Below are 18,642 nucleotides of genomic sequence, written 5' to 3'. Positions count from 1 at the left end.
GGGCTCATATACATGATTACTACCGTTTAGTTTCACACATTTTCATATGTTAGTGTAATATGTCCAAAGGCTTTTCTTTTAGAAAGAATGTGACAGTTCGTTCCTATCCACTCACTGTTCCTGACCTCATTATTAGAGACTTACTCAAAATAGAACTAGGAATGAAAGGGGAATGTACTTTATTTTTATCACTTCTGAATGGAAAGAGTGAAGAGTATCCACTTGAAAAGCAACAAGGGAAAAATTGTGGGATGAAAGCTACTGGGTGTGTCAAATAACCTTCCTTCAACAAAGCAGGTAAAGCTGGGACATTGGAGCTTGGTCCAGTGTAGCCGTATCCACACTCTCCACAGTGATATGATTCTTCTGAGTGTAGTAAAGAGTGGAAACTATTTTGGAAAATTAAATACTCAACTACAGTGACAGAATTTTTAAGCTATTTCTCCAAAAACTTATTATTTCATCACTGAGTATTCTAGAATGGTGATCTTAAATATAAAAGAATAAACTTAAATATAAAAGAATTAAAAACTCCCCTGAACACTACTGGGAGAGAAGAATAGATCTGTTGTTCTCCTTGTGTTAGAACTGTTCTTCAAAGGAAGTTATTTCCTAATCATATTTTTAAATTCTCGGTGGATTTCAAAAGCACGATGTAGACTATTTTAACCTATCTGGAATGTTGCTGAAGAGCAGTGTGAAATGCGGCGTCCTCAAGAGTTGAACCTCTTTTCCAAACTGCCGGACTGTCCTCATTTCCCTGCTATTTTCTTCAACAAAACTTTAAGGAAGGACATCAAACTACTGTAAACCTCAAAACTGAGCATGAAATGGATTAAGCTTTTAACTCATTTGACAATAGGCAATCTAAACACAAAAATCAATCGAGACTCCAATAGCATATTAACTAATGAACCAAAATTCATTTTGTCCGGTAAATCCCATGTAAATATAGCCTTAGAATATACAAAAATATGAATTTTTATGGTATTTCAAAATAATAATAAACTAAGAGCATGTGTGAATGTCAAATAATTAGTCAATGAGAGATAGAACTGCAAGTTCAAAACATTTCAATATACATCTCTATGGGCACAGAGGAAAGAGGGATCGGCTTTCATTGGAGTGCTTTGTGTGTTAATGTAATTTCAGGTCATGAGTATCATGAGGTTGAGATTGTTGCCACAGCAGAAATGGGCATAGAATGCAGGAAATTAGAAGATTAAAGACGTCCTTTGCATGCAGACCTGATAATGTAATAAACAAGATCTGGCAAATGAGATTACCAATTAGGCAGAAAGTCCAGAGATTTCTTAGCTGAGAATTGGTTACTAACATCACGTGAAGACATAGCTTACATTTCAATAATTAGTTACCAAGAAAGGTACAATATTTCATTTTCAGAATTTTTGCCATCAACCAATGAGAAAAATATGGATTCTATGGTTTAACTTTTTTTCTCTTAATATTATATTTAAAAACATTTTAATGTATTATCCATAATTTCCAGTAAGATAACATTCCAGATGATTCCCAAAAATAGTAAAAAATGTAGAGTTCTAAGCAGAGCTAAGTGACAAGTCCTCATGTAACCTTGCATCTCTGACTTACTTAGAATTCAGTAGTCTAGAAGCCATAGAGTGACAGTTCTGAGCCATGTGTCAGCCAGTAACAGTGAAAGCAGTGCCATGCATCATCTTAAATTTTTTATTACATTATAAAAGAAAACATGTTCCTAAACAGCAGTTGGAAAATAATTTCTACTATTCTATTGGTATGATTTATGTACTCCAAGGCAATAAAACATCAAGAAGAAAGCTTTACTAAACTTATTTCAACTATAATAGAATTATAAATATGATTTAAGATTAACCTGAAATGCTAGGACCTTTCATGAGAAGGAAGGTGTGTACTCAGTACACTTACAATGCTTATAGCATTTAAATGCACACCATTCAGCACATCTGGAAAGAGAAATTCCCTTTTGCAACACAAAAGCATAAACTTTAAGTTAATATGAGTGTTTTGAGAATAAGTGTAATAATTTCACATATAATATAACAAGCCATGCTGTTGTTTGCTGGAAAACAACACAAATAATGTGGTAAGATTACAATCTCCCTAGAGTCATTTATTATCTCAATGAGCAAACTTCAAAACTTAACAAGTCTTTACGGGGAGAAAAGTCTCCCTATGTCTGACTAGAGTTGACTATGCTGCACAAAAAGCTATCAATGCTTTTAATATAGAAGTAAACACTTTCTTGCTTTTTCACAGAAAATAAAATGAGACAGCAGTAACTAAATAATTGGTTCTCCATGAGGTATATTAGAAAAAGTTAATCTGCTAAATCATGGATGTGACAGAACATCAACTCTTATGGGCAATGCTTGGTGGAGGAATTCCATGAAAACAATTCAGGGAACACATAGAAAATTGTGTTACTATTTCCCCAAAGGTCTCAGAATGACTTGAAAACCACAATGAAGATTAATTCTCACTGTTTTCTCAATTTTAACTATATTTTCAAAGTAGCATCAAACCTTTTATATTTCTTCTCCTATGCTTACATGAACTTATGAGACTGTAATCTTAAAACAATCATTCCTTACCTTTGATTCTTGTACTTTCTTGATTTTTTTCCTGCTGGAATTAAAACAGAAATAGATCAAAATCTGTAAGTATGTGTTCAATAGCCTGATATAAAGTATCATATAACTAAAGACTTGTCTAAATGTTTTCTTGTACATATACCCAGGAGTCATTGTAATACAATTCTCACCTTAACAAATACTTATGCCAAATCTTTTATTAGAGTAGTAATCATTCCTAGTGGATATAAATTTCTCTAAGAAACCAACACATTATATGAATATGAATTTATAAATAAATGAACAAATGTTTAATGAATAAAAAATAACTTGTCATTCCTCTCAATAGCCTTAGGCTATTCTATTTAATTCAAACATATTATGAATGATGTCTTCAAAATTTGCTTTCAACATCTCCACATTAATCATAAATTGTTGGTGAGGAAAAAAAGTTTACGAGCAAACAGTGGAGAATTCACTAAAAAACACAAAGGACATTTCAACCCTCTTTCCTTCGATTTAGCTTAGAATCGGTCCCTATCTCACTTCTCGAAGGCTAAAGTTGACAACAATTCTATTACTTATTCAAAGGCTGCTTCAGTCAGACCTGTCTTTCAATTTGACATACTCCTTGTTAGTTACCAGGCAACTCCAAAAGAATTAGCTTGCTTTCAGTTTTTAAGTAGAAATTGTGCACTCTATGACTTCTCCATTAATATTCATGCACAGTTTACTCTGTCTAAAAGTTTCAGGGTCTTAAACTAAAAATAACTTTGAAATGTGTTTCTATAGGTACATACACATAGGTACACACGCACACACACACACACACACACACACACACACACACACACTGAACTGCAGAACTGCATTAATGACAACAAATGTTGGTAAAATTTACACACATAATAAAATATAAAAAATTTATTTTGCTGTAAGCATTAACCCCAGAGTCAGATTTTGAGAAAATGTATATGGACAAATATATATTTATTGGTCTGGATAACACAGTGTATGTGTCTATGAGACTTTAACACTGTTGTGTTCTAATTCTCTTATCCTGATTCATCCAGGCTTTGTGCTTGAATGCTGTTCTGTCCTTTGTTAATTAATTGAGTTTATTTTTAATTTGGAGTCTCTGTTGTTTATTTAAATGAAAATATAAATATAAATTACTTGTTTTTAAAGTACATATTCTTTCATAATTATACGATAAGCAGGCTTACATTTTTCAAAAAGATATTTGTTAATGAAAAACTCTGTCTCCTCCTCTTTTGCCATTCTATTTGCCATTATTTATTCAGTCATTTATTTTTTCAACAGATATGTATAGATCACTTTTATGTGCCAGACACTACTCCAGGTGATAGGATATAAAAGATGAACAAAACAGAAAAAATATGTCATTATGAAACAAACCACATAAATGGTAATATGTGTGTGTTTTTAATTACATTTACTGAGGTGGCACTGGTTAATAAAATTATATAGGTTTCAAGTATACATTTCTATGATACATGATCTGTGTATTTAGAAAAAAATGTGCTCATTTTGTAGTGAGTGACTGCAATTTTAGATAGATATACAACAATACAATGATTTTTGAATAAAATTCTGAATGAGGTGAGAGGATGCTCCAAGCATACATCTGGGAAAAACATGTTCTAGGAGAGAAAACTGCAAATTTCCTGAGGTACAGGAGTTCTTGGCATCATCAAAAATACCAAGGAGACCAGTATGACTGGGCTGGACTGAGTCAGGGAGGGTTAGTAGGAAATGTAATCAGGAAGGAAATAGAGGCAGAGAAACTAGCACTTGGAACATTTGTTAAATCTTTGTTTTTTTACACTGAGAGCTGAGAAAACATTGAAAGTTTCTTCTCAGGATAACATTCAAGTAGAGTCATTCTGGCTATTGAGAACTGGTCAAACACGACAAGTTCAAAATTAGAAGGGCCACTAAAAAGGATGTTGTAGCAATGTAGGTGGGAGGCGATAGTGGCATAGAGCAGTGGGTAGCAGTGGAGTTGGAATACCTGTTAGAGCTGGAAAGATTTTCTGATAGAATATATGTTCGGTATGTCATAAAGAATAAGAAAGAATGATTTCAAAGGTCTGAGCCCTTAGAAGGATGGGGTTACCTCTAACTATGATGAGGAAGATGGCTGAAAAGAAACACCCCTTCTTTACTTGCTTTCTAGTTCTGTTTCACTCTATGAATTTTTCTTTGTTGTCTGGCCACCCATTTCATCTTCTTTATTGATTTCTCCTCATAGTCTCAGTTCCTAAATATGAGTTTCCTAGACATTAAGCCTTTATTTTTCTTCCATATACCTCATTCCTATGGTGATCTTATCCAGTAATTCCGGACCTGAATGTCATCCTTCTAAGAACTCTCATATTTATATCTCTAGCAGATCTTAACCATTAAACTTCAGACTCATATAATCAACTGTAGTTTTGATATCTCTGATTGGACAACTAATAACAGCCTACCTTGTCATATCCCAAACTGAACTTCTGATGGTCCCTTACTTCCATCCTTCTAGTTGCTTACTTAAATTTGTTTTTGTCTACTCTGCCTCTTAATAGATAAAGAGCCTGGAATTTTCATAGGTTTGATATTTGACTTTGATTTTATTTTGAAAACCATTCTGAGGATGCAAAGTAGGCAGATGATTAAAATGTCTAGAACTCATGGGTGATATCTCAACAAGATGTACCAATTTAGAAATAAACTAGCTTTTGTATAACTTATTAGTACTGTATCTGGAGAATATATGGTAGAGTTGAATTATCTAGAACTGAGTATTGAAAATAATATAAGAAAAATAGAAATTGAATCAGCCTACTAAAAGAATGAAATAATAGACAAGTTATAGGAGAAAACCCAGGTGAGAATGGAATCATGAAATCCCAGGGGATATATTATGTAAGAGGGAAATTTTCAATAGTATAGAATTCTTCTGACAGGTTAAGTACAATTATGTCTAAAACAATGCCCATTAGATAAACTGAAATCAACAGAATCATTGATTTTAAAGAAAACACATTTTGGGTGGTATTATGGACTTGAAAGTAAAATTAAAGTTTTTCATGGAAGGATAGGGTGATTGATAAATATATGAAGTGGTAAAAATGAAATGGGAGAAACATCATGAGGAAAGGAAGGCCTGGGATGGTGTGTAGCTAGGGAGTAAAGTCAAGTCCATGGGGAGGGGGGTATGTTTGTATTTGTTTATTTGTCTTTTTGTTTTATTTTGCTTAGTGTTATAATATATTATTTATATTTCTGAGAATTGAGAATGTCTAAATGATAAGGGATACATAGTAAAAATTGGGAGGATTATGATAAAAAGGAGAAATGATATGACTGATTTTACAAGAGTATTGAAATGATAGATGTGATACAGAACCTAAGTGAGGCAAAATTTAGACAGGAGAACCAGTTCCTCTAATATAACAGGTGGGCACAGGAAAGTGTGGTCAGAAATGCAGGTTTGTAGCTTTGATATGCTGAATTAAACATGTTCAGTCTGTGATTTATTTTCTTTATGTAATAGAAGGAAAGTTGGCAGAGTGGTATCGAATGGTTTGTCAGAAATCTGAAGAGATAAAAATAGATGTTAAATGCACTGTTTTGTTTGTTTGTTTGTTTGTTGTGGGAGTAGGTGAGTAGAAGAACAGCTTGGTATTGTTAAAAGCCTAAGTTTTGCCATCTTAAATTTGTAGCGATGTGAATTTCAGCCATATTTAAACTATAGTCAAGTAGGCTTAACACTAATTGATATTACATTTTATTTGTTTCTTAAAATCCAATTCTCTACTTACATATTTTATATACTTAAAAATTACCAATGAAAATATCCTTAAATATCCTACAAACTAGAAATGTTTAAGAAGAATGCACTTAAAGAAGATAAATTAGTTATTAATTTATTGGACTGGGAAGGATGGGAACAGACTTGTAAAGTAAGAAGAAAACAAGGACAAACTACTCCATTTACTGCCAAACTTGTATTAGAGCCCTGCTAGTAGGAGGATATATTCATAATTTAGGATTTTGAAGGTAATATATTTTTTAACTTGCTTCTATGACTATGTTGCATTATTCACCTGGCAATATATATTTTCCACAATTTTAGTTGACAAATGGTTTTAAATGTAAATTTTAAAGAGAAGAAATATTAAGGAAAAATGGTGAACATTTAATTGAGAACTCCAAGTGATCAGAAAGATTTGTTACCCTGTCCACATGATATATTTTTTAAATATTCTTGTATCAAGAAAACTTAGTTCTTGTTTGTAAGAGCAGAGTGCCACTCTCTTGGTATAAGTCAATTTTAATATTCCTTATAAAAACTTCCTGATAGAGTGATCTTGTCTAAAAAAGAAATATATTTTGGTGGGGTACCAAAGCTAAATAATAGCAAATCATTCATGTTTGGCTTTGTACCATATAATTTCTTGGAAGAATTCCAAAGTGCTATATTAATTACACAAATAGAGTCCATGAAATCCAGCTCAATAGAAATGAGCAAATAGATTCTTGCAAACAATATGATAAAGATTAGCAAAGACAATCTGGGCAGAAGAATGAATACAAGGAAACACATAATTGTATAAGATCTCTTAAATATTTTTTAAAAACAACATAATAAATGGAACTTAGGTAACCCAATGTAAAATTAAGTCAGTTGAGGTACAGTTGTTTTTAGACTGATGTGGTGGTCAAACTAAAGTCTAGTCAAGTATCATCAATGCACAGGTTGCTAATCCTTTAAGTTGGTAGAATGTTTTCATTCTGGAAGATATTATTAAGAATTTTTTAATATCTAGTATTTGGATTTATGGCATTACATTTATTAGAATCTGATGATTATGATAACATAATAATTAATGTCTTAGGATCAAATATTAAAACTAGATATCTGACCATAATATCTTCAAATATAGTTTACCTGGTTTCTTTTTTTCTCACTAAAAAGCACATGCTCCCTAGGAAGAGAAGTAACCACCTGAATGCTAAGTTCATCATCTCCACCAACACAGCACTGAGTTACACACATTAAACCATCCGTGAATTGTCCTCCCATTCCATACTTTAAACCTTAAATCACTTTAAGGAAAAGACATCAACCTCAAACAAGCAATAGCCATCAATACTCCTTGTTTTAAAAAAATTTATGAATGAATAATGAACATATATATAAAATGTGGTAGCAAACATACATAAAGGTAAAGGTTACTAATTTTACAAGTCCACCTAGTTTAAATTACTTCTCAGAAATCTTCCCTTCTCTTTGATGTAATTACTGTTTGCTAGACAAATACTACCACACAAAAATTGCAAAGTGTTAATTTGCTGTGAAATAGCCATGTTCAATATATATTTAAGATTTCCATGCTCTAGGTGATGAAATTAAAAAAAAATGAAAGTTTTTATATTTATTAGAACTATTAAGTAACATAGATTCTAAATTCACAAAAGTTGGGAATAGGAGACTATTTCAGTAGAGCCACCCCATCACTATTTGTAATAAATCTATGCCATTCTGATGCATGCATGCCCAAGAATATATGAGCTATTCCCCCCGGGCCCTCCAAACACACACACACACAGAGGCAAACACTTTCTCAAAAACATACTTTTCTGTGCCTATTTCATCATAAAATGCTTGGAAAATAGGAGATATTGGCAACCATAAAGCAGTAAATCTAGCCTCTTAAATCTTGGAGATATAAATGTATTTTCAGAAAACTGTAATGATGAATTTTTTTCAGTCTACTTAGTGTAATCACAGTCTTCTTAGTGTTTATTTAAAATGGTTTTGCTTGTAATTTGTACCATGTCCTTGATCCATTTTCACGGCTGCAAAAAGCCTCAACTTTAACCATTCCATCTAAAACAGCCCCCCAGCCCAGCCAGGCATAGCTTAGCGGCTGAGCGTCAACCTAGGATCCAGACAATCGGGGTTCAATGCCCAGTCAGGGCACATGCCTGGGTTGGGGGCTCGATCCCCAGTCGGGGGCGTGCAGGAGGCAGCCGATCAATGACTCTCATCATTGATGTTTCTATCTCTCTCTCTCCCTCTCCTTTCCTCTCTCTGAAATCAATAAAGATATATTTTTAAAAATTAATTATAAAATAAAACAGCCCCTCACTAGTTATTATTTATTTCCTTAACTTTTCACTCATTCTCAGCAGAATTACTACTTCCAGAAATAATAGATATTTATTTGTGGATTGTATGTTCCCTTCACTGGAATGTACGTTCCTTGAGCAAGGGACTTCGCAGTCTCAACTGTATATCCACAGTTTCTAACAGAGTATATTCAAGAGAGTAGGCACTGTGCACAACCAAGTCTCTGCACTCCAGAATGTAACTGCCTGGTGGAGGGACAGGCACACACATGAAATATTTGAAATCAAATATGACATTCAATAGTGAAGTTATTTATAAAATCAAGAGAACACAATCAAGGGAACAAATCATTTTTTGTTAACTTAGGCAAGGGAAGGGAAGCTTCACGAATGTGGAGAACCAGGAAAGACACAGAGAGGGGGTGAGAATGTAAGAAGCAGTTGACCTCTAGAGCAAAGGGAAGGAGGGGATTCTATGCAGAATATGCGGCATGAATAAAATCACCAGTTCACGAGTGCACGGCAAGACAACACAGCAAAATGTGCAGCAGAGTGCAGAGTGGCGATTGTAAAGTTGGGATGGGAAAGAGACATGCACTAAACTTTTAAAAAGGAATCTCAAACTAGAACTGAATGTACTCACTGACTCCATTTTATATTCCATAATATCTATAATGTTTTATTACATACATATTCTAATTTTAAATAAGTTTACAAGTTTTATGATGTAAATTTATTTGTATTTACATTTAAAATAAAATCAATGATTTTATGGGATGTTTATAATTCTATTTATCATTTATATTTAATTGTAATCATCAGATACATTTTTTGGTCTGAATTGTTTTTATCCAGGAGTGTGTACGTGTTCCAGTTAAATGGATAAAACATATGCAAAAACAATCACTATGTAGTGTGTCAAATACAATCAATAAGAATTTGTCCAAAGTGTCACAAAGGACATCTTTGGTTGATGGGCTTATGAAAGACATAAACAAACTGGATTTTAAAAGGTGAGCAGCATTTAATTAAGTAAACAAATTATGAACATCCAGGGGAGAAAAAGTACCTTGTAGAAGTAGGAATTAGGTAATGAGATATGTTAGCTAGAAAACAGTACAAAGACTCATAAACATAGTAGATAATTAAAATAATCAAAGGGAAATTAAAAATCTCATATGTGATACACACATATATGAATCCTCCTCTCCATAATAAAGTAAAAATTATTTACTCATTTGCAATGCATATAGATTTGAGGATTTAAAAATTCTAGGAAAAAAATAAATATCTTTTTACCTAACATATAATCTTAAGATAAAAATGAGAATTCTGTAGGTCTTTCTTATAGCATTATTGTTTTATATTATCAGACTTTGAGTTGAAATATGGGAAAAATCTAAAATAAATGTTGATAGGCTACATTTCTGAGGTTATACATTTGAAATAGAATGAAAATTCAATAAAATCAATGAAAAAATAACTTTTGACAATTTTATCTATGCAGTGTACACAATATTCCATTTTGAAGGATGTCTGGCATAAATTTGGAAACATTTAAAATAAATTCTTAATTCTTGATATGTTATGATTTTTTCTTAAAAAGGAGAGACTGCATTTTGAAAACTGATAATACACATTCTGTCTTTCAGATCCTTTATCCATTTATCTTATTTTTACATTTTAAAGAAGTTTAAACTGTAATAGAAGGTATTTATATTCTTATGATCATGTTACTATTTTAATAAGGTGTTGACAGGCAAACTACTCACTTCTTGAATATAGGTTTGCTTGGAATATACATGGCCAGCACTGTGCTACGAGACAGGAATTAATTATGGATAACATGGATTTCTATCTCAGAATTTCAAATTCTAATTGGAGACACTGATAGCTATTAATTACAAAATAATGATAAATAATTTACAGGGTGACGTGGAAACAAGAATGGGAAGAGCAATTGTCTATGCTGAGTGTGGGATAAAGGAAGAATTCACAGTGAAATGTTCCTTGAACTAAGAATTAAAGGACAGTATCTCTCTTTCTCTCTCTCTTTTTCGCTCAAAAAAAAGGGAACTCATGGACATGGACAACAGTGTGGTGACTGCAGGGATGAGCGGGTGCTAGAGGTGGAAGAGCACATAGAGGGGATAAATGGTAATGAATAAAATAAAATAAAGTATTAAAGGGTGGTAAAATAATTTGTTGGGGAACAAGTATTAGGCTGTGCAAAGACAGAATTGTAAAATTTTTAAGCCTTTGGGAGAAACTGTGAATAATTAAGCATTCAACTGTATACTTCTTTAGATATGAGGATTATATAAAAATATATTCAAGAAAGTTCCCTCCTATCTCCAGTAGAAAATTTATGCCCACTTAAATATGATAGCTGAAGCTATTTGTTAAAAAGCCATATAAATTAAATAAACGTGCCAATTATTATAAGAGTTTTTGCAGTGTGTTTTTAGATTGTGAAAAATAATGATGATTTTCCTAACACAAACCACTAATTAAATAATTTGGAATAAATATAAATATAAATCACTAATTAATGATTTTGATATGGAAATTAGTGAAGTGGTATGATTTAAATTGCAGACATTTAAATTAGAATTCTTTTCATTTTATGTTTATCCCTCAATAAATTTGGATTTGAAATTTATTAAGTCTGTAAATAGACCAAAAGTAATATTGTTATAGGAACCTAATGGTTTGCTTTTTAAATATCCAGTGATCTTGAGTATAGTATGCTTTTCTAGTAATAAAAATTTTACAGAGGCTACCAATAAATAACATTTATTATTGAGAATATACTTTGTACAAAAAACACACTATACTCTGCACTTAGAAAATATAAAGACTTATAGCCAGGTATCCGAGAAAAGCCTAAACTAATATAAGATATCCTGGGCTCAGGCAACCAGGGGTTTAAAGAGGAAGGTAGGCACAACAGACATCAACAGCACAGAGTCTAAGCATGAACACACTCGGTGCCCTTCCCAGGAGGCAGAGATTCATTACAATGGTTTATAAAACAATGACTGAAGCTTAGGGACTAAAAATAAAATAAGTGGAATAAGAAAGAAGGAGAGGGAAAGAAATTGGGAAGGAGAAAGGAGGAAGGAGGGAGAAAGAGGCAGAGGAAAGAAAAGCACTTATAACAGTTATTAGTTGACAAGCGATGTTTAAGTTCTTTACACGTATCATCCCATTTGAGGTGACCAAAATTCACGCCTAGCTTCCCCTACTAACATCCTCAACTTGCAGGGTCATGGAGGTCTCTAGGATGATGGCTGTGGTGCATATGACAGCATTTTCAAGCAAATGTGATTACATGAAATCAGAGCCAAAAATCATAAGTTAATTGCCTTTTTAAAAAGATGTGTTCCCCAATTAAGATCTCCCTAAAATAAGTAGAATATTTGATTTTCATTCCTTCTTAGGCAGGTAGGTGGTAACAGCTATCATAATATCAGCCTAATTTTAACTGAAAGCTGAGTGAGGCCTAGGCCATTATGTTTACAACTCTATCTTTAAAAACATTATTGACACATATTGTAGGTATTTAAAGTGTACAATGGGATATATTTATATATATTCACACACCATTTATATATATACATACATACATTGTGGAATGATTACTAAAATCAAGATAATCAACACATTCACCACACCACATGGTTAATTGCTGTTATTTGTTTTGTTTTTGTGGTGACAATACTTAAGATCTCTCATCAACTTTCAAGTATACGATATGGCATTATTAAATGTAGTGACTATGCTGTACATTAGAACCTCAGAGCTTATTTATCTTAAACTGAAGGTTTTTCCATTGACCTACATCTCCCGATTTTCCCTTTCCCCAACACCTGGCAACTACCATTTTACTCTTTCTTTCTAAAATTATCAGCATTTAAAAAAGTAGCCCACATATAAATGATACTGTACACTGTGTTTCTCTGTCTGGCTTATTTCAATTAGCATAATACTCTCCATGTTCATTCATGTTGTCCCAAATGGCAAGGTTTCCTTTTTTAATAGCTGAGTAAATTCTAGCATAAATAACTATATATACCATAATTTCAATATCTACCTATTCATCTGTCCAGGAACACTTAGGTTGTTTCTCCGTCTTGGCTATTTTGCAAAGACCATGGGAGTGCACACATCGCTTCAAGATAGTAATTTCTTTCCCTTCAGCTATATACCCAGAAGTGAAATTGCTGGATCTGATGGTAGATTTATTTTTGTTTTTTTAAGAAATTGCCCTATTGTTTTCTATAATGTCTGTACCAACTTACATTCCAACCAATAATGCACAAGAGTTTCCTTTCACTCAAGTCCTCACCAACACTTGTTATCTTTTGTCTTTTTAATATCAGCCATTATAAAGGGTACAAGATGATATCTCATTGTGGTTTTAATTTGCATTTCCCTAATAATTAGTGACACTGAGAATCTTTTCATGTACCAGTTGGTCATTTGGATGTCTTCTTTGGAAAAATGTCTATTTTTGTCCTTTGCCCATTTTTGCACTTGTATTATTTCCTTTTCTGTTATTGAGTAGTATGAATTCTTTATATATTTTCTATATTAACCCCGTATCAGATATATGATTTGCAAATATTTTCTCCCATTCTGTAGGTTACCTTTTTAAGTCATTGTTTCCTTTGCTGTGCAGAAATTATTTAGTTTTTTGTTTTGTTTTGGTTTTGTTTTGTTTATGTTTTTGGTGTCATATCCAAAAAACAAACAAACAAAACCCAAAACAAATTTCTTGAAGACATTTACTTTTGAAGCCGTGGTCAGGAGAAGACTACTGGGGAGAGGTACAGAAAGGTTTGGCCAATATTTGTAACACCTTTTTTCATACTTTGGTATTGGATTCATAGAGGTTTGTTAAATTACTTTTATGTTATTGTCTATCAGAAACATTTTCTAATAAATTAAAGGGAAAAAAATATATCTAAATGCCAAATCCCAACAAACTAATAAAAAGACTTACTTAAAACATCTGCTGTTAATTTCATTGTCACAGAGGAAAATATGTTGGTACATGAAGACATTTGATACTGTATATCTGCACAGGCATATGATATAAACTGCTGCTTAATATAAAAAGACCTGTGTGTGGCAGGTTGCAAATAGGTCCTGAGGGACGGAACAACCCAGCTGGAGTGTGTGGCCCACCTGCGCAATTAGCACTATGCTGGAAGCTGCTGACAAGCAGCTTCTATTTTTATCTAATCTTTAAATTCCAGGAACCTCATTTCATTAAATCATAGCTTTCTAGTAGGATTGTGAAAGCTTTGCCTCTGCTTATTTATTTTTAATCTAGATTTCCCTGAAGAGCTGTACTCATAGATGGCAACTATCCTGATAAACATTCCATATCCTCTGCCATTATTTCGTTAAAAACAGAACAACAAAAACAAAAAATTTAGCTTTTTTAAAAAAATATATGTTTTTATTGATTTCAGAGAGAGGAAGGGGAAGGGAGAGAGAGAGAGAGATAGAAACACCAATTGATTGGCTGTTTCCTGCATGCCCCCTACTAAGGATCAAGCCCCCAACCCGGGCATGTGCCCTGACCAGGAACCCAACGGTGATCTCTTGGTTCATGGGTCGATGCTCAACTACTGAGATACGCCGGCTGAGCCATAGCTTTTAAATAATAGTCAAAATATCTAAAAGTCTGAGAAAGTACCATGAGTCTGAGACAATCTAAAACGAATTGATATTTAAATCCCAACAGGTGATGAGTGGCTAATACTTGTAATACAACAGAGGTGAAGAAGGAAAAGAGAAAACCCTGGGAGTCATGTGTTAATTTCTTATATTTACTGATATTCAAAAATGTTACTTTATCACTACAAAATAGTGGCCCTAGAATTTCATGGGTAGTAGAAGTCATATATTCTTATATATTAGTGCTGTAGTTGTGTTAAAACATTAACAGTTTAAACTTATTTCAGAGTCAAATAAAAATTAAATAGTAATAGAATAATCTTGTTAGATTCAAAGCTCTAATTTATAGCCTTATATTAGAAATTGAGATGAAAATAAAATAAAAATAATTTCAATTAGTTTATTTTTCAGATTTATTAAATATCAGTATTTTGGAGTCAATATGGAAACCACATTCTGTTTCAGATTATTATAATATCATATTAGTCTACCAAGTCAGTGCACAAACAATTGCAAAGGTCAGGAAAAGTCAAGAGTCACAATGGAATAGGAATGTTAATGATTGTCTATAAATAGCATAATCTATAACTCAAACCAAGGAGATAGTGATATGTCTATAAACTCAAGGAACACAGGGCAGGAACATGTTCAAAATGGACTCTGGGGAAAGCTGGGCTGCAAAAAAGATCAAGTTTAAGAGGTCAGAAACTTATACAAAGATATTTGACTTCTGGATAAAGAAGTAGAACATGAGTCTACTTCAGTGAACTTGTTTGGTACATAAAAAACTAACACTGTTTCTGGCGTAAATACTATTGAAAGCTGACATACTCCAATTTTAAATACTTATAAGTTAACTCTTGGTTTATATTTATCTAGGGAATCACTTAAATTCAATTTATGCCTCTGTAACAAAGTAACTTTCCTATGAATAAACTGGGCAATGAATGTACTGGAAGACTGAAGATGAGCAGTGTCCCTCCACTTCTAAACATCTTCATGCACCTTTCATGAGCTTAGTCTTTATACGTGCTTTGCCGTTTTCAAGTTGTTGTTTTGCTTGCTTGTTTGTTTATTTACTGCAAGTGAAATGAAGGGTTCTGATTCAAGATAAAAGGCAAGAAGATGCTATGAACAAAAAGGGAGAAAACAAACACAATAAGAGGATAAAAAATAGTCAAGGGCAAGGAATATAAGAAATAATGAGCTTCCACACAGCAAAGGAAACCATCAACAAAATGCAAAGGGAGACCACCCTGTGGGAGAACATATTTGCCAATGATGCATGTGATAAGGTCTTGATTTCTTCAACTCAACATCAGGAAGACAAACAATCCAATTAAAAATGGGCAAAGAACTTGAATAGACCCTTCTCCAAAGAGGACATGCAGATGGCCAATAGATATGAGAAAATGCTCAAAGTCATTAATCATCAGAAAAATACAAATTAAAACCACAATGAAATATCACCTCAGACCTGTCAGAATGGCTACCGTCAATAGATCAACAAACAAGTGCTGGCGAGGGTGTGGAGAAAGGGGAGCCCTGGTGCACTGCTGGTGGGAATGCAGACTGGGGAAGCCACTATGGAAAACAGTATGGAGGTTCCTCAAAAAATTAAAAATGGAGCTGCCTTTTGGCCTAGTGATCCCATTTCTAGGAATATACCCTAAGAATCCTGAAACACCAATTTGAAAGAATATATGCACCCCTATGGTCACAGCAGCATTATTTACAATAGCCAATGTCTGGGAACAGCCCAAGTGCCCATCAGTAGATGAGTGGATAAAAAAGCTGTGGAACATTTACACCATGGAATACTATGCAGCTGTAAAAATGAAGGAACTCTTACCTTTCCTGACAACATTTATGAACCTGGAGATTATTACACTAAGTGAAATAAGCCAGTCAGAGAAAGACAACTACCACATGATCTCACTTATATGTAGAATCTAAGGAACAAAATAAACTGATGAACAAAATAGAAACAGAGGCATAACTATATGGAACAGACTGACAGCTGTCAGAGGGGAGGGGGTTGGGGAACTGGATGAAAGTAGGTGAAGGGATTAGCCGAAGAATGTAGATGCATAACCCATAGACACAGACAACATCGTGGTGACAGCCAGAACTTCGGAAGTGGGGGACTTGTGCAGGGGCTGAGTGGGTGTGTGTGTGTGGACATTTGTAACAGCAACAATAAAAATAAAGTTTAAAAAAAAGGAAACAATGAGAAGCAAAGAGCAGTAGCTGAGGTAATGGAGGAAATGTGATCACGGCCTCACTGCCCAGGAGAGACAAAGGAAAGAAGGAATCTAAAAGCACTATTGTAGAGGGCAATTTTTGGAGGCTCTGTGTTGGAAGGCAGGTGAATATGCAAAGAGTCATCCTCTCTATTCCAGAAGAGCATACAAGATGCCTCAGGCACCCAGAATTTGAGAGCTATTGTTAAGAGCAGCAAGGGAAAATATTCTTTGTCCTGCCCTTTGTGCTTTTATGGAAAGGGAAAAGCAGCAGAGCCAGCACACAGGGAGCACTGCCGCCCTAGGGCTCCCTGCAATAAATTAAGTTTTGTGGCCTGGAGACAAGATCAGCTACATAATCAGCAGGGCTTAGTGCAACATAAAAATGTAATGCCCCTTATTCAAAAAATAAGAATTTTAAGATAGTGACAGTAGTTTAAACACAGTGGCCCTGCTGAGTGTGGGGTCTCTCACAATTGCCTAAGTCACTTGTCCATAAAGCCGCTTTACCTTGATATGACTCAGACATACGCAGACAGGGGCTAGGAACTGATATGACAGTACTATTAACATAGTGTGATTATGATTAACCATCATCAATTTCCTGTAATTCCTCAGTTTAGTATAATAGTTATTGGCAAGTTTAAGATTTTAACTTTGTTTTTTAACTGACTTAAAAACTAAAATGGTGAATGGGCTGTGTGCATCCCTCTCAATAATGTATTTAAAAATATTAAATAAATGACTCACTATTTTGAGAGCTTGTTTTCTGGTGTGTTTTTTTTTTTTTTTAAATGAGAACTTGATCAAGAAGTGTTATGTGAATTATGTGAATGAAGTCAAAACATCTTCTTAATTTATACATGCCACAGAGATTCATGATACTTATGATGCTATTCTGCTTACTAAAATTTCTATTAGAATTTTCTCGAAGAAATTTAAATCTTCTCACTATGGTTTTTATCCAACAGAGTAGCTGCTTTTCTTTCCTTAGTAAATGCTTATAAACACTTTATTTATTTTCTTATGTTCCTTCTTGGAACAATTTACATTTACATATCTGACATTTCCATCATTTCATATTCATTTTCATAAATTTTCTTAATAAGTAATTAATTTGGAATTGGTTATGAATTATTATAATTACATATTAAAGACTATTTTTGTTTTCTTTGTCAGATACCCTTTTGCAATTAAAGGGTAAGGTAAAATAAAGTTTACTTTAAGAATGTTAAAAATACAGTAAGTCTTCACTTATTGTACCTGATAGGTGTTTGGAAACTGCGACTTTCTGTGAAATGCCATATAACTAAACCAATTGTACCCCAGGCTAACTGATACAAACAAGAGTTAAGGTCCTACAGTATATTTCTGGTAACAAAAATATTACTAAACTTTTAAGCAAAGACCTAAAACACTTCAACTATTAAACACTGAAATAAATGTGAGCTATAGATACATTTAAGAAAGGTGAATAAAAACAAGTAAGCTAATTCTTTCCAACACGCACTCCAGTTCTGGACTGCAGTGGCCAGAGCCCACCCGGCGGCTCAGGACACGAGGCCGGACCCCGCGGGAACCGCTGCCCTTCGGTTTCAGGCCGCACCCACACTGCCCACACTCACTCCGACAGGGAGCTTAGACTCGCCAATTCACCTGACATGCCCATCTTTGAGATGTGGCAGGAAGCCAAAGTACCAGGAGAAAAGCTACACAGACATGGGGAGAACGCGCAAACTCCACACAAAACAACACTGACGGAAACAATGTATTTTAAGGATCTGCCATATATATTTTAACTCACAAACCTTAGTTGGAAACTGAGATCTTTCGCCCACTCTAAGCAACGTTTCCAAATTTGTTCATGTTTTCTAAAAACATGCAATGGTAACAATAATAAACACATATGATTCTCTTCTTACAGATATTGCAAAGGGCCCCCAGGTCAAGTTCCTCTATAACCCAAATGTTGT

At 33.7% G+C, this 18,642-nt stretch overlaps 1 protein-coding gene across 3 annotated transcripts in view; it reads right to left on the bottom strand.

Annotated features, from left to right (window-relative positions):
* FSTL5 (follistatin like 5) overlaps positions 1–18,642 on the bottom strand; it is a 494,012-nt gene that overhangs the window by 402,019 nt on the left and 73,351 nt on the right. For 2 of the 3 annotated variants that reach the window (XM_081134467.1, XM_081134468.1), the window contains exon 4: positions 2,613–2,646. In XM_081134467.1, coding sequence (XP_080990593.1) covers positions 2,613–2,646 — 34 coding nt within the window. The remainder of the gene's footprint in view (positions 1–2,612; positions 2,647–18,642) is intronic. The other variant, XM_081134469.1, reaches the window with a different exon arrangement.

Source organism: Miniopterus schreibersii (assembly GCF_964146895.1).
Source record: "Miniopterus schreibersii genome assembly, chromosome: 4".
Classification (NCBI taxonomy): Eukaryota; Metazoa; Chordata; class Mammalia; order Chiroptera; family Miniopteridae; genus Miniopterus; species Miniopterus schreibersii.
This window is presented reverse-complemented; position numbering and strand designations above follow the sequence as displayed.